This window comes from Sorghum bicolor, chromosome 4 (assembly GCF_000003195.3).
Source record: "Sorghum bicolor cultivar BTx623 chromosome 4, Sorghum_bicolor_NCBIv3, whole genome shotgun sequence".
Taxonomy (NCBI): Eukaryota; Viridiplantae; Streptophyta; class Magnoliopsida; order Poales; family Poaceae; genus Sorghum; species Sorghum bicolor.
Window position 1 is genome coordinate 10,837,607 of NC_012873.2, and position 20,485 is coordinate 10,858,091.

The window sequence follows — 20,485 nt, forward strand, 5'->3', positions numbered from 1 at the left end:
CGCTGAGGGTTTGGCTTTGGATTGCCAATTAGCTCGTGATCCATCAAGTGATTGTATCGCCACAACGAGGACTAGCTTGCCGGGAAGCAAGTGAACCTCGGTAAAAAATCTCATGTCATCTCTTGCCGAGGATTCTCTTGTAATTGTGACTGATTGATTGGCTATATCTCTAGTCTACAACGTTGGTATAACAATCATTCCCCTCTCCTTTACTTATGTGCATACCTTGCTAGTTGTGTAGCTTGTTTAGCTTAGCTATCTTGTTTAGGAGTGTAGCAAGCTTCTAGTTGTGCTTTCTTGTTGTAACTAGTGTTTAGCTTTCTTGTTAGACTTGTGTAGGTGGCTTGCATAGCTTAGTTGTGCTAGTGCTAGAATAGCTTCGCCTTTTGTTTTACTAATCAACTTGTCTAGTTGAAGTTTGTAGAAAATTTAAATAGGCTATTCACTCCCCCCTCTAGCCATTTGGACCTTTCAGGGATGCCCCTTGGTCTCACAAAGCTTAAAATTAAAGATTTTTTGCCTCTATTGCGCATATGAGAACAATATTGGTCGATACCTCCACTTTTTTCTCAAGCTAGAAGGTTACAATTTTTTTAAAGAAATACATTTGAGAAATTCAATTTTCTCTACATTGCCAACATTTTATTTTTGTACCTTCAATGTCCACATGATAGTTATTGAGCATATTGATAAGTAGCACAAGCACTACTTGTGGAGAGGTGTAGATATGCATGTTAGAACTTCACCCGAAGCATCTTGGACCATGGTATGCAGGCCTAATGATGAAGGAGGGCTTGGAGTTAGAACTCTATGAACCCAAAATGATGCCCTTATGAAAAATCTGCTCAAGTTCTTCAACAAGGAAGACATTCCATGGGCACATCTGATATGGAAACAACATTTCACAAATGGGAAATTGCCATGCCACATTAAGAAAGGGTCTTTTTGGTAGAGGGATATTTTAAAGTTGTTGGAAATTTTAGATGGAATAATGTTTGGTCAATGTTAAGATGGACAATCTTGTTTATTGTGGGATGAGATTTGTGGATGGGCTAGGTTCAGTGTCATGGATTCCCAAACTCTATTAATTTGCAAAGCTACACAAACAACTCCCCTACATTGCCTTTGCCACCTTCCTCTATCAATAGAGTCAATTTGGTCAGTTACAGCAGCTTGACAATCAACTATGACCACTCCACCTTTCACAAATAAGGACCGGTGGCCTTACTTTTGGGGATAAAATATCTATAAGTTGACAAAGGCATATAGATACATGATTGTACACTCAATGGTTCATCTAGTTTATAAATGGATTTGGCAATCTTAATGTCAGAAGAAGCAAAAGGTGTTTTTTGGTTCTTGTTAAAGAACAGGCTTAGCACAGATGCTCTTCTTAAAAGGAAAGTTATGGATCTGCCTTCATTTGATTTGTGTCTTATGCACCCACTAGCAAGAGGAGACTTGAGACCATCTTTTCTTACATTGTCATTTTTCCAAAAATAAGATGGTTAAAACTAAATTTAACTACGGATGTTCAAAGTGACCCACTTACTGCTCTGAAGTGAGCTTTAAGTCCTAGTTACAGGTCCCTTTTACATGGAGATAATCATTCTTCTTAGTTGGAGTATCAGGTACCAAATCTTTCAAGGGATAAGCTTTTCAATTGCAAGTTTGAAAGGTATCTTTGAGAAACTGATAGCTCTAATTCAATGGCTAGAGCTCCCCCTTTTTTGACTTTTTTGTTTATTTTGACTCTTTAATCTTTCTTGTCTTTTTAATTTATAATTTATATAATTAGTACGGGTAAAACCTTCGTATTTCCTCCAAAAATTGCTAACACTTTGAACTATTAAATTTTTTACAACAAACTAAAATTTGTTTGCTTGCTTGCATACAAACCATTTTCAAATATGTTTTTCAGAGCAGCATCAAGATCCACCACATGAACTTTTTTAGTATCATATGTTTTCTAGAATTTATTTGTGGCACCAAAAATACTTCCTTAACAACTAGAATTCTTTTTTTAAAAACATCCCCTTCCATAAATGTGGAGTCCTTTTTTCTCGTTCACAAACCAGCCAGCCTATCTCCTCCTCGTTTTTCTATGGGGTCCAACATCTTCTTTCTCCTTAGCTATTAGCTGCTAGCAGCCCACTGGACCTATCGATAGCCCAGCAGTGGCAGCAGCCCAACTCGGCACAGCGCATGCATACGCGTCCGCTCCGTGTGCGTCTCGCCGAACAGTGTCGTCTTCCTCGCGTGTGGTCGGTCCAGTCCCCTGCAGACGCACCCACCACGGTTCAGTGGCGGGCACAATTATGTTCATTGGTATTCAATTGAATACCCAAAATATTTGGTAAAAAAATTTATATATATAGTATTTATACATATGCGTATTAGTGTATACAAGAAAAACAAAAAATATTACCTCCTGTCACACTCGTGCAAAGGTGAATTACGTAAAAATATTCCCAAACTCCATCAGTAGCATGAACTATATACAGTATACTCCCTCCATACCTAGATTAAATGTCGTTTTAGATTAGTGATCTAATTTCGCAATAGATGTTGTTGTAGCTGCTGTGAAACCAGCCCTGGTAACCAATAGACCAGAGAATCTTTTATGTCTAGGATACACCCGCACCTCTATTTAATAAGGGCAAAACTGGAAGATTACTCTTTAATGACTCCTTGGTAAGCACAATTATATCCTAAATGTGATGTATTTCTAGTATGGAGAGAGTATATCATATATGGCACTATACATGTCGAATATGAGCCATTTGGTTGTCAAAAAATTTGAAGTCATTTAGTTGTCAAGTATTTTTTGAATACCCAGCCCTTAAATCTTGCGCCCGCCACTGCCACAGTTCCGTCGCCAGCTCAGTAAGCCTCGCGTGCACTGCATGGACGATGGCCATCACTGTTGCACTGCCGCGAAAACGACAGCAGCTTGAGCTCCTCATGGATGGCGATGGCGTGCTCCGCCGGCACTTCTAGAAATTGAAGAATATATAACTAGAAAAATTAATTTCTGATGGCTATGATCACCTCATAGATGGCATGCTGATAGCAGACCCATACTAAGTCAGAATTGTCGACAACTGAGCTAGCATTATAGGTAGCTAAACAATCTGCTACCTTGTTACATACTCTACTGCAAATCGAGACTTTACAACATACAAACCATTAGTACATGGGCACACTATACAGACGGTTGGTAACATATTTCTACAGGCTTTTTCCAGCACCGCCTGCGCTGGGGGCCAGTAGAAATCGTCCATTTCCACAGGCGGTTACTTAAGAGTCGCCAGTAGAAACAATTTACACAGGCGGCTCTCTTAGGGAACCGCCTGTGTAAATGTAAATGTTCATTTACACAGGCGGTTCCCTAAGAGAGCCGCATATGGAAACCTATTAAAATATATATTATTTATTTATTTTTCAATTTATTTATTTATTTATTATTTTATTGTTATTATTTAAATATATTGATATTGGTTGGTCCATAGCAACATGCAATTTAAATACTTCATCTCATACATATATTTGTATACATCAAAGTTTGGTGCTCAAAAACATAAAGTTAATTACAAGAGTATATCCATCATCACACATCATATATATATATATATATATATATATATATATATATATATATATATATATATATATACATCAAAGTTTGTTTCTGTCCTCTAATAATCATCTTTAGTAAGTTTGAGCTTACTAATCTCTGTTAGCACTCGGAACTGTGGCCTGGATAATTGGCTTTCGTCATCATGATATTTGCCTTCACATGGAATGATATGCTTCATGATGAACGAGCAGATGTCCTCAACTATGTTGTCTAAAGCACGTTTGTTCATACGCTCTGCCGTCTCTTGCTTATATACCTGCAAAGAAAGTTTATAAACATTATATATTTTATAACTTCCAACTTAATAGACTATTATTTATATTACCTTGTCAGGGTTCCTTGCATATCGTCTGTTTTCTCTCATGTTCTCGCACACGTAGTAGCCACAGAGGACAGATAAGGGTGGTTGCTTCATGCACTGTATAACAGGAGAGTGGTTATTTAATTATAGTTGAAACGGTGGTCGTATGTGTATGATTTGTATTCATAATAGTAAATTTTTATACGTACCGGCCAGTTATGTATAACCTCCAATGGTTGCCCTGGTCTCTTGGACTCGCACTTTCCATGATTTATCTTATAGAACCTGTATGCCCTATGATCTCAAATAGAATCACCATGTTATTGTCAAATTCTCACTATGCTTAAGTATGCATGCATAGCTTGACTTACAGCTCTAGCAGTTTGATGAATGGAGCATAGCTTTCTTTTGGGTAATCTGCGGAGTCTAGTACCAACACCCTTCCCTCCTTGGGATAAATGATGAAGCATATACAGTGTCTCTTGCTCGAATTAAATCCATGATGCATTTAAGCATTGGAATAATTTAGATAGATATTTCTAAACTCACACTTACCCAAAGTGGTACGGGGCCACCACCGCTTTCATGTCTTGAAACTTTATTTGTGAATGTCCAATGTAGAAGGCGTATTTGGCTTCGAAATCAAGTTTCAACTTTCGGAGTTTCTCATCCTGTTCTGCACCTTCCAAACCCTGTACCTCTGTGTTGTCATTCCCGATCCGGAATGTGTGCCGATCTTCGGCTATATCTATTGGCAGAGATAGACATTTCTTTCTTCGGCACAATAATTAATGTCTGAACCCAAATACAAATCTTGTTGATCATATAACATTCTGCAAGATAGAAGCATGTCAGATATTGAAAATTGATGCAACTACAATGTGTGTAACTATGTAACACTTACAATGCAAATGTCGTTACGATATGTACATCTAGCATCTCGTGGTTCATCAGTGCCCACATGTCATCAACTGTAAGCATGCATTTGTCAGTACTCTGGCTGAGAAATGCTATTTGTGGTATGCGCATGCTTATGGTGTCGATGCCAGCAGAAGAGAAACCTTTTTATACCACTTGGTTTCTTCATAAGTTTGGTCCGACTGAGTAGAGGCTTTCCCCACACGTATTTTTTGGGGATATTCTTGTAGTCTTCTGCAGTTGGCACCTTGAAATTGACAGGAGTTATGACCTTAGGCGCCGGCACCTCTGACTTTGCTAGCTCAGAAATCTCATGCTCTTGTACTGTGCGTTTCGAAGCAATGCCTCACAAAAATCTCACTTGCCCAGCTGATTTTTTCTTTGGCTCGTATGGTGAAATCAACTTAGGTATCGGAAATACTTTCTTCTTTGGCACCTTTGGTGGCTCACTTCTTGGTTCTGGATCTTTGAGTTGTGGGGAAGGGGTGGAATTGAATGGTGGTGGAGATTGTGTTGACTGTGGGGTAGAAAGATAATGGAGAGGAGATGGTTGATGGACAGGGAAAACATGGAGAGGTGATTCTGGTGGGTCAAGAAGAGACTGGGGAGGTGAAGGCGGTGGGTTAGGAAGAGGATCGACATGAGCTGACGACTCCTGGGTTAGTGGCATCTCTTGAGAGGGTGGTGGTGGCTCCCTTAGTTGCACGTCCCTCCGAGGCCAAAGGATGAAATTGTTTATCGCCTGTTCTAGTTTCACAATGTCCTCGGGACTAGGGATGTCTAGAATCTCGTCCTCATATCCTTGGACCACGGTTGATACCTCTACTCTGTAGTAGTCTTTAGGAATGTCAGCACCATGGTATTTAGGTCCTCCTGGGATTGCTTTGCCCGTGGCTACTTCCCTTGTACGATGATTGTTAATCCCATATCTTATGACAAGGGAGCAAGGTGTTGAAGTAACAATATCGTCAACTGGATAATGATCCTTGTTTGCCGTAGATGCGACAATGCTTGGAATGATTGTTTCACTCGATGCCACCAACGGTTGCGACACCACTGGGACTAGCTGCATTTGGGGAGCTTGAGTGCTCATCTGTTTATTTGACATGGCACTCGCTAGTTTCTGCATCAACTCAGGAGGAGGATTTTCTAGCAACTTACCCATCATCTCTTGGAAGTCTTTCTTAGCCTCTTCCTGAAAATAATTTTCCATTTGTTCCTTGTACCGATCACGTTTCTTATGCTCATTTTTCGATTGAGGGCCGAATCCATCCTTCCATCCTTCTTTGGATGAGATGCCTCGAACACGGCCAGGATGCTCGGGGTTACCGAGGCCAACACTAAGGATGTCCCTCTCCCTTCATGGCGTAAACTTGCCTTCCTGCTGCATGCCTGCCACTGCAAAGATGCTCTTCATTGCTTCATCAAGCATTGGGTCTTCAAAGGACACACCCGTCTCGGTTTCCTTTGGTTTCCAAGCACGGATCCAATTCGCGGACCTTTCACCGACTTGCTCGGACAGCACTGGCAACCCTACTGCCTTCTTCGCAGCCTCTTCTTGCCTCCATTTAGGAACTTGGTGCTGGTTCCTAGATGGTGGTGGTACTTGTTCCTCTTTGCGAGCTGGGAGTTGGCTTCGCTCCGAGCTAAGAAGTTAGGGTCATTCCTCTGCTCTAGAAAAATAGCCAACTACCCTTTAGTAATATTGTATTTGGATGTCGGATCCATCCCTGTCTTTGCATACTTGACATTCATCTCCGACCTCCAATTTCGGAAACTAACCGCACATTGCTTCATTGTATATGTCTTCACTAAATCTTCTGGCACATTCCTAGGAAACTTGAACCTTGTCTTAATCTTATCCTAAATTTTGATCTTGTGATTATTCGACACACCGGACCAGTTTTTAACTGTGATATCAAGAAAGTCCCTCACACAGAAACCAATTGTGTTCCTATATTTGGGTAGGGCCTCCTCTGGAGCTAGGGGTTGTCCGGTAGGGCTCACATCTGTGATGGCATATGTGTCATCTGGAAATTGGTTCAACCCTCTCTCGCCTCGTTTCAAACCTAGCCGCTTCCTTTTCCTAGACTGACATGGCCTCTCATGGCTCGTCATTGCGGTCGTCGGTTCCGGTGCGTCTTCATGTGCCACTTCCTCCTGAGACATCATCTCTCTAAACTGAGACATTGCCTCCTGAGTATAGACATGTGAATCATGGGCGTGTTTATATATAGAAACTATGAATCGAAATCATTTAATTATATGAAATCGTGAATGTCTCTAATTTACCTCATCGGCTTCTGGATAGTAATAGGGGTCACGTGCCAATTCACGACGGGTCTTCCTCACTTCTAGAGGCTCCATGTCGTCGCTAGCTTCTTGTTCGTAGGACGATCCTGATGTTTCGCTCGTTTCTACTTGTTTCGTGACCTCATGATCTTGTGTCATAGGGTCGGATGACCCTTCTACTTGCTCTGTGGGTTGAGACTGCAGTGCTTCGTCCTTGTGCGGAGAACTCATCGCAGAAATCTATATAATTTATGCATAAAATTAAATTTATATATCCTAGGGTATATACACTAATATATCATACACTAACATATAAACTAATATATATATATATATATACTAACATATATTATAAAGCATATACTAACATATATTATAAAGCATACACTAACATATATAATAAAGCATAAAATTAAATTTACATATTCAATTTACATACACTAATTAATAATATAATTAATAATAATATAATTAATTATGTTAGCATTATATAATTAATAATAATTATTATTTATATACAAAGAGATAAAAAAGACATAATAATTAATTTAATATTAATAATAATATTTATTGATTTCCATATATACATACATCATACATAAAAAGATAGGCACAAATTAATTAAATACATGCATATAATATTTACATACAAAGGATTAAAGACATAATAATTAATTAAATTATGTTAGCATTATATATAAAGGCACAAATTCTCACTTCTCCCTCACTGGGAATATATATTATTAAAAATATAATTATTAATAATATAATTAATTATGTTAGTATTATATAATTAATAATAACTATTATTTATATACAAAGAGATAAAAAAAGACATAATAATTAATTAAATATTAATAATAATATTTATTGATTTCTATATATACATCCATCATACATATATGAATAATTAAAGTTAAAAAAAGAAAAAAACCTCAATTCTCACTTCTCCCTCACTGGGCCGGCTTTGAGCTAGCCCACTACGTCCCCTCTGACAAGTGGGGCCCCTGTGTCGGGGTCGTCCCCTACCTTGGGCCGTCGCTCTTAGGCTGGCCGCCTCTCTCCTCCACGACCGGCCGCCACCACCGCAAAACCCTAGCCGTTGCGCCGCTATTCGCACCCCCGCACCGCCGCCATTCGCACCCGCCGCAGCAGCGCCCGCCAAACCCTAGCCGCCGCTGCACATAAAACCGTCGCCGCCGATGGAGGGACGTCTTACCACATGGGGCGTTGAAGGGCTCGGCGTAGACGAACGAAGACGACGCATCGGACGGTGGCGCCTCTCCGATGACCTCGGTGCGGCGGAGACGAAGACGAAATCCGGTAGCCTCACGGCGTGTTTTGAAAAACTGGCCCGCCTTGTGACTTAGAAAAATTTTAGTGCTCTTCCAGTGTTATATACCGCGGCCATTTCTACTGGCGGGTGGTATTGACCACCGCCTGTAGAAACCATTTCTACAAGCGGTGGTCAATGCCAACCGCCTGTAGAAATGCATTTCTACAGGCGGGTGGCTATGTGAACCGCCTGTAGAAATACATTTCTACAGGCGGTTTGCTAGAAGAGCCGCCAGTAGAATTGATTTTCAATTAGTTTTTAAATTATTTTGCAGAATTATTTTAAAAGCTTCAAAAATTCATATCTTATCAAATATTGGTCCAAATATAGTGAAAAAAAGTTTATTGTGTTTCTATTAAGTAGATCTACATGTTAATAATATTAAATGCCATGTTTGAGATACTTTTATATGTAGCTCTATTGAAAATGATTTAAATTTAATATTGACCGCATATCTTGTTTAATACATAAATAATTATAAGAATACCAAAAAAATTTGAAACTAATTTTGTCAGCTTCTTGGTACTATTTACATGTTGTGAAAAGTATATACCTTGATCCACCACATAGTCCACCACATAAAGCGGAGTAACCCAAGTGTTAGGGCATGGTTTGGTGCAAGTGCTCTTCTACCTCTTTGAAGCATGTATGTTATGTCTATCTCCAAATGTCTTGAATTTTTTTTTGCAAGTACCTAGATCTAAATTATGGCCCCACACAAGATCTCTTGAATTTCTAGCTATGTAAGTTATTATTACATTTTTCTCCACGCTAAATGAGATGAAAAATGGTGGATTACATCCGTATCCCACTGGGGGTTTGAAGGACCGAAAACGGCGACCAGAGGGGGGCTGAATGGGAGCCTCAAATTTCTTTCGAAATATTTAGCCGCTGTCCCAAAATCACCACCACACACAAACACGTTCCAAAACTAAAATACTCAAGCCAACTAGTCACGAGAGTATCTAGAGAAATTCTTCGGAACGCTAGAAAGCTAACGCAACAAACAGAACACAAAACAAAGCTCGAACGACCAAAATACGTGCGAAACGGAAAATCAGAGCCACCAAAAATAAAGGAAAAACAGAGAAGAAATAAGAGGGGGACTGGCCAAAAATTTCAGACTGCACATATATTGAACAGTTCACTGGACTTGAGTGACTGCTTTCTGAAAATCCTAAACAACACTCCAACCAAGCAACGATTTGAGCTGCAGCAACGGACCAATCAGAGAAGGCACAAAAAGAAGAACTAGATGCTGCACTTAATACCTACAAGCACACATGTAGGAAATACTGACAATCTCTTGTACATGACTTAAACTAAATAAATTAGCATGCAATGGTTGTTTCCTGTAGAAGAAAGAGGCAACACAGAAGACAAAATCAAAGCACAAACAACATTTGCAGCTGTCGCTGAATTTACTGCCTATCCATTTCCTGTATGCTGCAACATAGAGAATGATGAAAGCAACCGGCACTTGGGATCACAGACAAGCCGCTGCTGCTTCAGTGCTGGAGTGCTCTGCCACACAGCAAGAACAGGCGAGGGTGCCTGAAAGCACGAGCACTGCTCCTGCTGCTCGGCCTTCACGACGAACAAGCAACCTGGCTCTCCCACGATGAACAACACGGCAACAGGTCAAGACCAAAATCAATCGGTACAACGAATCAGAGGAAACAGAAACGACCCAGAACTAATTGACGCCGAGCCTGTCCGCACCGGTGACCAGCAGTCCCCTCACCAGTACGCTCAACTAGAGCTCAAAAAGCGCCACGAACAGGAAGCTGGACACAACGAACAGAAAAAGCAGATCGAGTAAACAAGACCAAATCAAGATGATTCGCTACCAAACTATGCACAGGTAATCTCCATGAAACTGATGAGCATACTCTATGAGATCATCGCTCAGAATCAACTCAGAATCTGAGAAAATCAGATCACGTCCAAGAACTCCAGAAAAACCCCCAAAAATGAAATCTGCTTGGATCTTGATGCATGAATGAAATTAGCCCAAATCACTTGGTGATCTTGTTTATCACTTGGTAAAGCATCAATCTGACCAAACAAACTTCACAGAAAAACTCAAAACAAGCACGAATCAAGAAGGGAAAAATATGATGAACAGTAACTCGTAAAATAAAAATAGCACAGGCTCAGCTTAGATCGCGTCCAGAGGGCAACTGGAGGTTAAGGCCTCCATTCCCAAACAAAATCGCACACAATATACCACAAATTTTAGTCCATGGAAACTCTCTCGAGAAGGAAAGGAGAAAAACTACTGAAGAACAATAGACCTACGAGGGGACTAGAGGAAGAGAGGTGGAGAGATGGTAGAGAGAGTTAGGGAGATAGGGAACTCCCCCGGTTTATTTATCAGGTATATTACATATTCTCCAAATATGTCCCTAGATATTTTTGAGCGAACTAGCTAGCCCCAGACGTCAGCCACTACGGCTGGTCACCTGGCCTCCTGGTCCGTCAGTCCAAGCCTCACGTCCGTCCTTCACCGCTCCAGGTCCATCAGCATGGCACGTCTCTACTTGACCTTCACCTCGCCGTCGACCACCGCCTCCGAGCTCCACAGCTGAACACCACAAGCCAAGAGACATGTCGCACACATAGCTTTCACCATGGTAATGTTAGTCACCAACTCAACCTATTCGTGGATCACGTTGACAATCACTCATCACAAAACGAACCACAAGGGTACTTCTCAACCTTGTGTTCGCAATCTCCCCCTTGATGAGTGCACTGTCAACACTCTCACACCAACAGCTTGAGCAAAAGAAAGAACAGAGAAGGAGGAAGGAAGAACTCACCCAAATGACCAAAAGCCAGAGAAAGCCAAAACAGGGACATTTGAAGTGAGCAATACTTGGCAAAAACTCGGTCCCCAAAGACATGGGCAAAGGCTTGACACAACCAAGTAAAAACACAGCTAGCCCTCAAGAAGAGGCAAACGGGCTCAACACCGCTAGCAAAGCTCGAATGGCCAGAAAACAACTAGACCCTCCGGAAGAGGCAAAGGCTCAACACATCTAGCAAAAGCAACTCGAATGCAACTCCCTCTGAGCAAATGCAATCTCTCTCAAATGAATGCATGTCTCTCTTTTTGTGTGTAACTTTTTCCCCCTTATTGACACATGCACTTATCAAGATTTGCCCAAAGGAGTGTAACTCCCCCTCAAAACATGCTATGAATGCAAGAAATGCACATATACAAAAGCTTCAGGAGTATAGCAATCAGATTGAAAAGATGCTCTAGATGGTGCTGTCATGTGTGTATAGCAATAAGTACAAGTGCTAGCAAATGCTCAAACTGATCAAAGTAAAACGAAATATGACATTTAAGCATTTTTGATCAATTTTAAGCAATTTTAAGGAGGAGTTCACCACTGAAAGTAGCACATAGCAAGTATAAGCAGGAAATCAACCTAGTGCTAACAAGTGTATACAAGGTGAACTACCCCAAGCAGCATTCATACATCATGTCAAAGACTAACTTTAGACTTGTGTTTTCATCAAATTTTCATTTTATCGGAGTTTGCAGCATATCACAAGGTTTAGTCAAAAACATGTGTGAGTGCGAGAGGTTATCTGTACCGTCAAACCAACTTATCGACCATGCCAAGCCTATGTCAGAGACAATCGCAAGCTTAAGACAATGATCTCGGCATCCACTACAAGGCTCAAGTTCATCCATAAGTGCAATTGGAAGCAGTCTCGATAACTTGACGTAGGACAGTACAGACCCATCTCGATCTTTTCTTTTCACTTAGCTTGATTTTCAATTTTTAGCACAAGAATTTACAAGTTGCCCAAGCAAGTGTATAACTCAAAGCATGAGACATAGCAACCTAGCATATAAATGATAGCTCAAGTGATCTCAACACATCCTACACATGCTAGCTGCCACTCACAATGGTGAACAATTTTCAAGTTTCAACAAGTTTATGTCAAGTTCACAAGTTATAAAACATGCTTAGCTCATAACATGCATCAAGTGATCAAAAGGAGCCTAAGCGACAAGCACCATCATGTACATACAAGACATATCACAAAGAGCATAATCTCAATCTAACAACTATAATCATGAAGCTCAAAATGCTCTAATATACATGATGAGATGAAATGCAATACAATATGATACAAAAATAAAATAAAAGCTAAACTAAAAGAAAAAGAAACTAGAATACAAAAACCAAAGTTCCCCTCAACTAAAAAGGGAAACAAACTCCAAGCTCCCCTCACAAGTGAGCAAACTGGGCTTGGTCAAGGGGTTTGGTAAAGATGTCTGCAAGCTGGTTTTGGGTATCAACATGGTGTAGGTCAATATCTCCTTTCTCATAGTGGTCACGCAGGAAGTGAAAGCGGACATCTATATGCTTGGTTTTTGAGTGGAGAACTGGGTTTTTAGCAACGCTTATGGCACTGGTGCTATCACAAAGCAAAGGCACTCGCCTAAACTCTAACCCAAAGTCTCTCAGAGTGGCTATCATCCAAAGCAACTGGGAGCAGCAAGCAGCAGCAACATACTCGGCTTCTGTGGTGGATTGAGCAACTGAGGATTGCTTGCGAGAGGACCAAGACACAAGAGAAGTCCCAAGAAACTGGCAAGTCCCTGACGTGGACTTGCGCTCAACATGGCAGCCGGCATAATCCGCGTCAGAATAGCTGCAAAGAGAAAGAGAGGAGGAAGCTGAAGACCAAAGACCAAACTCAGGTGTGAAACGAAGGTACCTCAAGATCCGCTTGACGGCTTGATGATGAGATGTGCGCGGCGAAGACTGAAAGCGCGCACACAAGCAGACCGCGAACTGGATGTCCGGTCTTGTCGTCGTCAGGTACAGCAGTGACCCGATCATGCTTCGGTACTCCTTCTGGTCCACAACTTCTCCTTCTTCATCTGCATCCAGGGCCGTCGTGGTCGACATGGGCGTCGAGAGAGGCTTGGCCTCGCCCATATCGAATTTCTTGAGTACGTCCTTGGTGTACTTGCCTTGGTGCACAAATGTCCCTTCTCTAGTTTGCTTGATTTGCAAACCAAGAAAGAACGTCAACTCGCCCATCATGCTCATCTCAAATTCCCTGCTCATAGTTTCTGCAAACTTGCCAACAAGTGCATGAGAAGAGCCACCAAAAATGATATCATCCACGTATATCTGAACCAAGAGAGTGTCAGTGCCTTGCTTGAGGAGAAACAAAGTTTTATCAACAGAACCCATTTTAAAACCCTTTCCAAGAAAGAAGGCTTTCAAACGCTCATACCAGGCTCTTGGGGCTTGTTTTAGACCATACAAGGCTTTGTGGAGTTTAAAAACATGGTTAGGAAACTTAGGATTTTCAAAGCTAGGGGGTTGTCTCACATAGACCTCTTCCTCTATATACCCATTCAAGAAAGCACTCTTCACATCCATCTGATACAGCTTGAACCCTTTTGAAGCTGCAAAGGCTAAAAGGATCCTAATGGCTTCTAGACGGGCAACATGAGCAAAGGTTTCCTCATAGTCTATCCCCTCTTTGTGATAAAAACCCTGAGCTACCAACCTAGCCTTGTTCCTCACTACCACCCCATCTTCACTCTGCTTGTTTTTGAAAACCCACTTGGTACCTATGGGATGGCAATCTGGTGGAAGTGGTACTAAAACCCAAACATTGTTTCTCTCAAAATTTTCTAACTCCTCATGCATAGCATTAACCCAATCAGGATTAGATAGTGCGTGTCCAACATCTCGAGGCTCAAAAGAAGCAACAAAAGTAGAGTGAGCGAAGTGTGAGATGTGATATGACCTGGACCGCGTGACTCGCTGGTCAATTTCACCAATCATGGTTTGAGGTGGATGGCGACGCTGAATGTGTCGAGGTGCTTCCCTTGAAGAAGTTGCCTCCCCCTCAACTACAGCTGGGGCCTCCTCAGGGACAGCCGGTGTAGGCTGAGGAGGCTGCTCGATCGGACCCCAAGTAGTGGAAGAAGAAGGATCGGGGCCATCAGGCAAAGTAGTTGTCGAAGACTCGAGAGGGGCAGCCAGTGGTGTTGGCTCAGGATTACCCCAATCGGCATCTTTTGCATCATCCTCAACAAAGATGCTCTCACCAATCTCCTGATCACCTGCACATTCATAGACAGGAGAAGAACAAGGCATACTCTCATCGAATGTGGCCTCACAGGTCTCCACGACTCGGTTAGTTTCAAGGTTAAGTACACGATATGCATGAGAATGAGAAGCATAACCAAGAAAAATACCGTCGGAGGACCTAGACTCAAATTTGTCCAAATTACTTTACTTCAGGATGAAACACTTGCAACCAAACACCCTGAAGTGACTTACCTTGGGTAGTCTACCAAATCGCAACTCATAAGAAGTCTTTTTCAAGAAGGCTCGAAGAAAAATGTGATTGGAAACATGACAAGCAGTGTTGATCGCCTCGGCCCAATATCTCCTAGGAGTCCTATGCTCATCGAGCATCGTCCTGGCCATCTCAACAAGGGTCTGTTTTTTGCGCTCAACAACACCATTTTGCTAGGGGACATAAGGAGAGGAAAACTGGTGCTCAAGACCCAAAGAAGCACAGAAGGTATCAAATTGAGTGTTTTTGAATTCTGTGCCATTGTCACTACGTATATCTCTCATGGCATTCTTAGGCAACTCAGTTTGTAACCGAAGAATCAAATCTCGAACATGAGAAAAAGCCTCATCCTTACCCTCCATGAAAAACACCCAAGAGTAGCGAGAAAAGTCATCCACAATCACTAGAACATACCACTTCCCTCCCTTTGACCGAACCCGAGCCGAACCAACTGTGTCCATATGAAGTAGCTCATCGGGTCCCTTGGTCATGACCTGAGTCACGAGAGGATGAGAAGCAGCAACCATCTTCCCATGACGACAAGGGTGACAAACCAAATCCTTCTCAAATTTCAATTTGGGCAATCCTCGGATTAAGTCAAGTGAGCTCAACCTAGCTAGTAAGTCAAAGCTCAAATGACCAAGTCTCTTATGCCACTTCCAAAGATCAGAAGAGGATCCAGCCACAAGACAACGATAAGAGCCAAAAGAGTGAGAAAAATTAGCTCGAAAGACACGACCAAAAGGGACAATCTGACAAACAAGATTTCCCTGAGAATCAAGAACTCGAGACAAGCCAGTCTTAAAGCGCACCTCAAAACCATCCTGAAGGAGTTGCAAAACCGAAAGCAAATTGAAATGCAAATTTGAAACCAAAGCAACATCCTTCAAGACAAAACTCTCATTGACCCGAATGGTCCCACGAGAAAGCACCTTACCTTTGCTATTGTCCCCAAATGTGATGTACTCCTTACATTGCACGGGGTCGAGGCTGGAGAACCATTTTGAACTTCCGGTCATGTGGCGCGAACAACCAGATTCAACAAGCCATGTGTTCTCCAAGCCTCCGAGCTGCATCAATAGAAAGACATGGGGTGAGCAAATGGCACAACACTGGGGTTAGTAAACTGTGAAGGATACCAGTGTTGGGTCATTTGCCCTGGAAAAGTGTTAGGAAAAACACCAAGCATGCCATGTCCCATTTGAGGAAAGCGATCACCACAAAAGGGAAAACGTGGTCCGCTAGAGCTGTGGGACTGAGAAGCAAAGCCACCGCCATGAGGTTCAAAGTCATATTGATCATGACCTGAACCACGTCGGGCACGACCACCACGTGGTCTCGCAACCTGAGGCCTAGCACCTTGAGGCATTGCACCTCTGGGCCTAGCACTGCGCCTCTGAACAGGCGGCACATGTACGCCATGGGGTGGGCAGTACATGTTCTGGTTGTTCAACTCGTACTCTCGCCGCTCATCTCTCTTCCTCCTAAAGCAAAACTCAGCAAGGTGACCATCCCTATGGCAATACTCACAGTGATACCTTACCTCTCTCTTGGGTGGTTGTTGGTTCACTCTCTTGTGGGTATGATTCACTCTTGGTGGCTTTTTGGCTTTAGGAAGGGGATCCTCAGAGATGTTTGATAGAGTGTCAAGTGGGTTACTAAGATGGTTAGGTTTTGGAATCCATACTTGTTTTTGAGGTGGAACTTTTGGAGGTTCTTCAAACACTCCATCTTTGACAGTGGGTTTGGAAGGCTCAGGTGGAGTGAATTTGATCAACTTGGGAGTAGTGGATGGTTTCTCACTCAGGCTCAAACCACTAAACTCACCAACCTTGCCATAAAGATTTTCACCCTTCCCACCTATAGCAAAGCCTACACCCGATGTGCAAGTTCCCCGCCTAAACTGGCTCATCATCATACCCAACTGTGGCTCACTGCTAGACACCCAGCTTAAGATGGACCGAAGGTATGTGTTGTCTTCCTCAGATCTCATCTTATCGTGCCTGCAAGACTCAAGCTCTAGCACCAAACTCTCACAACGTGCACACTTATCAATAGTGTTATCTGAACTGGCCTTCTCAAGAATAGAGATCTTGGCATTCTTCTCTGCCAGCTCATATTGCAAGCCCGAGCAGGACTTGCACGCACCCAACAAGACAGGCCTAGCCTTCAGCTCACCATACTCATCAAGCAAAGTAGCATACTTAGATTGCAATTCAGAGAAGTTAGACATATGAACAGCACCCTCATCGCACTCTACTTCATCTGACACAATCACAACACACTTCTTAGCAACCTCAAGCTCCTTAAGCGCTAACTCTAGCTTGTCCTTAAACTCTTTCCTCTCACGGGCAGCACGCTTAAGCAATTTATCTTGACTAATCAGGGTGACATTCATGCTATCAAGCTCAGCAACAAGGTCATCGACAGAAGGAAGTACCTCGGAGGTGTCGTCGTCGAAGGAGACCTCATCCTTGCTAGCCTTCACCTCTTCATCAATCGCCATGGTGCAGAAGCCTCCATGAGTGGAGTCGGCGACAAAGCAAAGACCGGTCAGCTTCTCCTCCATCTTCCTCTCGGACTCATCGTCACTCGAGGGAGAAGAGGAGCAGTCATTGCTAGAGTCGTTGTCGAGGTCACTGAGGGAAGCAAGGAAGGCACGCTCTTGCGCCTTGGCTTTCTTGCGGTACATCTTCTTGTGCGCCTCCTTGTCGAAGCCCTTCTTTGACATGTGCTTCTTAGAGGTGTAGCCGTTCTTGTCCTTGCGCTTGCCGGAGTCGTACTTGTCGGAGGAGTGCTTGTTCTTCTTGGGGCAGTGGGCGACGAAGTGGTCGAGATCTCCACAGTTGTAGCAGCCCACCTTTTGATCACCGCCCCGGCGGCGGTTCAAGCGGTTGCTGTGGAACCGCGAGAACCGGCTGATGATCAACGCCAGCTCGTCATCCCCAAGGGTCTCCAACTGCTCCTCTGAAATAGACACCAAAGAAGACAAGGCAAACAACATCTGTGAAGGGTTAGCTAAAGAACTTGAACTGTTACCTGAGACTAAAGCCATAGTCGGTGCAGAGGGATTCTTGAGCTTGGCTTGAGTCTGGTAGTCGATCTCGGTGGACTTGAGCTTGCTGAACAGCTCGTCCACAGTGATGGTGTCGTAGTTTGAAGACTCGATGATGGCAGACACCTTCACATCCCATACCTTCCGATCTAGGGCATATAGAAGCTTGAGAGCCCTCTCATGATCATCATAAGGTAGCTGTGCCTTGTTTGCTCGCATCTTGTTAATGATCGTCTGAAAACGAGAAAACATGGCATCGACGGACTCGCCATCAAGCTGAGTGAAGTTCTCGTACTCTCTCGTGTACGTCTCATAGAGTCTGGTTTTGACATGGGCTGTACCCTCGTGATAGCTCTGAAGCCTCACCCAGATCTCTCGAGCAGTAGCACAATCAGAGACACGCTCGAACTCAGGAAGTGAAAGACTCGAGAAAAGAACATATCTTGCTCTGCTATTTGCGTTGTGACGATCTTTTTGATCTTGCGTGGTTCGAGCACGGGGTTCAAGCACAACGAAAGTAGCATCCTTGCAAATTTCCCAAACTAGCCAATCAATCCCCTGGAGATGGGCAACCATGCGTATTTTCCAATAGGGATAATTTGTTCCATCGAAGAACGGTGGTTTACCGGAACCACGCTCCATGTCGCCTTCGTGGATCATGGACCGATTAAGGTGGAATGATCCTTAACCGGCTCCGGTACCAATTGAAGGACCGAAAACGGCGACCAGAGGGGGGTGAATGGGAGCCTCAAATTTCTTTCGAAATATTTAGCCGCTGTCCCAAAATCACTGCCACACACAAGCACGTTCCAAAACTAAAATACTCAAGCCAACTAGTGACGAGAGTATCTAGAGAAATTATTCGGAACGGTAGAAAGCTAACGCAACAAACGGAACACAAAACAAAGCTCGAACGACCAAAATACGTGCTAAACGGAAAATAAGAGGGGGGCTGGCCAAAAATTTCAGACTACACAGATATTGAACAGTTAACTGGACTTGAGTGTCTTTGTTCTCCTTGACCAAACTGAGAGAAGGTGCTCTGCTTTCTGAAAATCCTAAACAACACTCCAACCAAGCAACGATTTGAGCTGCAGCAACAGACCAATCAGAGAAGGCACAAAAACAAGAACTAGCTGCTGCACTTAATACCTACAAGCACACACGTAGGAAATACGGACAATCTCTTGTACATGACTTAAACTAAATAAATTAGCATGCAATGGTTGTTTCCTGTAGAAGAAAGAGGCAACACAGAAGACAAAATCAAAGCACAAACAACATTTGCAGCTGTCGCTGAATTTACTGCCTATCCATTTCCTGTATGCTGCAACATAGAGAATGATGAAAGCAACCGGCACTTGGGATCACAGACAAGCCGCTGCTGCTTCAGTGCTGGAGTGCTCTGCCACACAGCAAGAACAGGCGAGGGTGCCTGAAAGCACGAGCACTGCTCCTGCTGCTCGGCCTTCACGACGAACAAGCAACCTGGCTCTCCCACGATGAACAACACGGCAACAGGTCAGGACCAAAATCAATCGGTACAACGAATCAGAGGAAACAGAAACGACCCAGAACTAATTGACGCCGAGCCTGTCCGCACCGGTGACCAGCAGTCCCCTCACCAGTACGCTCAACTAGAGCTCAAAAAGCGCCACGAACAGGAAGCTGGACACAACGAACAGAAAAAGCAGATCGAGTAAACAAGACCAAATCAAGATGATTCGCTACCAAACTATGCACAGGTAATCTCCATGAAACTAATGAGCATACTCTATGAGATCATCGCTCAGAATCAACTCAGAATCTGAGAAAATCAGATCACGTCCAAGAACTCCAGAAAAACCCCCCAAAAATGAAATCTGCTTGGATCTTGATGCATGAATGAAATTAGCCCAAATCACTTGGTGATCTTGTTTATCACTTGGTAAAGCATCAATCTGACCAAACAAACTTCACAGAAAAACTCAAAACAAGCACGAATCAAGAAGGGGAAAATATGATGAACAGTAACTCGTGAAAATAAAAATAGCACAGGCTCAGCTTAGATCGCGTCCAGAGGACAACCGGAGGTTAAGGCCTCCATTCCCAAACAAAATCGCACATAATATACCACAAATTTTAGTTCATGAGAACTCTCTCGAGAAGGAAAGGAGAAAAACTACGACCTACGAGGGGACTAGAGGAAGAGAGGTGGAGAGATGGTAGAGAGAGTTAGGGAGATAGGGAACTCCTCCAGTTTATTTATCAGGTATATTACATATTCTCCAAATATGTCCCTAGATATTTTTGAACGAACTAGCTAGCCCCAGGGCATTCTAGTCCAACTCGACATGACCTAAATCCGACGGCCACCGCGCCTCCTCACCGATAGCCTCGCTCCGAAGCGATCTCACCGATGCTGCCACGTGCCATCCGTCCGCATCGGGACCTCCGCCCGGGTTTTGAGGCCCAAACCCGCGAAACCCGCCGCGAGTAGCGTACTCCATACGCTTCCCCGCCACTCGACACATGTCACCGCCGTCCTCGACTGGCCGGCCCGCTAAGTCCTCCTGAGCCTCGCTCGACTCGCGTCCGGTGTCTTGACTTGAT

General features: G+C 43.2%; 2 protein-coding genes across 2 annotated transcripts; both read right to left on the reverse strand.

The window, feature by feature from the left end:
- LOC110434737 (uncharacterized mitochondrial protein AtMg00810-like) lies at window positions 11,027-13,715 on the reverse strand. The gene is made up of 2 exons (XM_021459450.1): window positions 13,302-13,715; window positions 11,027-11,074 (listed from the first exon to the last, which is right to left on the reverse strand). The coding sequence occupies exons 1-2, from the start codon at window positions 13,713-13,715 to the stop codon at window positions 11,027-11,029; spliced, it is 462 nt and encodes a 153-aa protein (XP_021315125.1).
- LOC110434335 lies at window positions 14,990-20,114 on the reverse strand. The gene is made up of 2 exons (XM_021458196.1): window positions 17,279-20,114; window positions 14,990-15,908 (listed from the first exon to the last, which is right to left on the reverse strand). Exons 1-2 carry the CDS (start codon window positions 18,551-18,553, stop codon window positions 15,012-15,014), a joined length of 2,172 nt encoding a protein of 723 aa, XP_021313871.1. The 5' UTR covers window positions 18,554-20,114; the 3' UTR covers window positions 14,990-15,011.

Bases quoted from the DNA above. Each gene is read 5' to 3' on its own strand.
- LOC110434335 (XM_021458196.1), bottom strand. From the start codon at position 18,553: ATGATCCACGAAGGCGACATGGAGCGTGGTTCCGGTAAACCACCGTTC. The intron at 15,909-17,278 runs GTACTTCCTTCT...CTATTGATGCAG, and splicing joins TCGACGACGACACCTCCGAG to CTCGGAGGCTTGGAGAACAC.
- LOC110434737 (XM_021459450.1), bottom strand. From the start codon at position 13,715: ATGGGTTCTGTTGATAAAACTTTGTTTCTCCTCAAGCAAGGCACTGAC. The intron at 11,075-13,301 runs GTCTGCTTGTGT...TGTGGTGTTCAG, and splicing joins GACCGGACATCCAGTTCGCG to CTGTGGAGCTCGGAGGCGGT.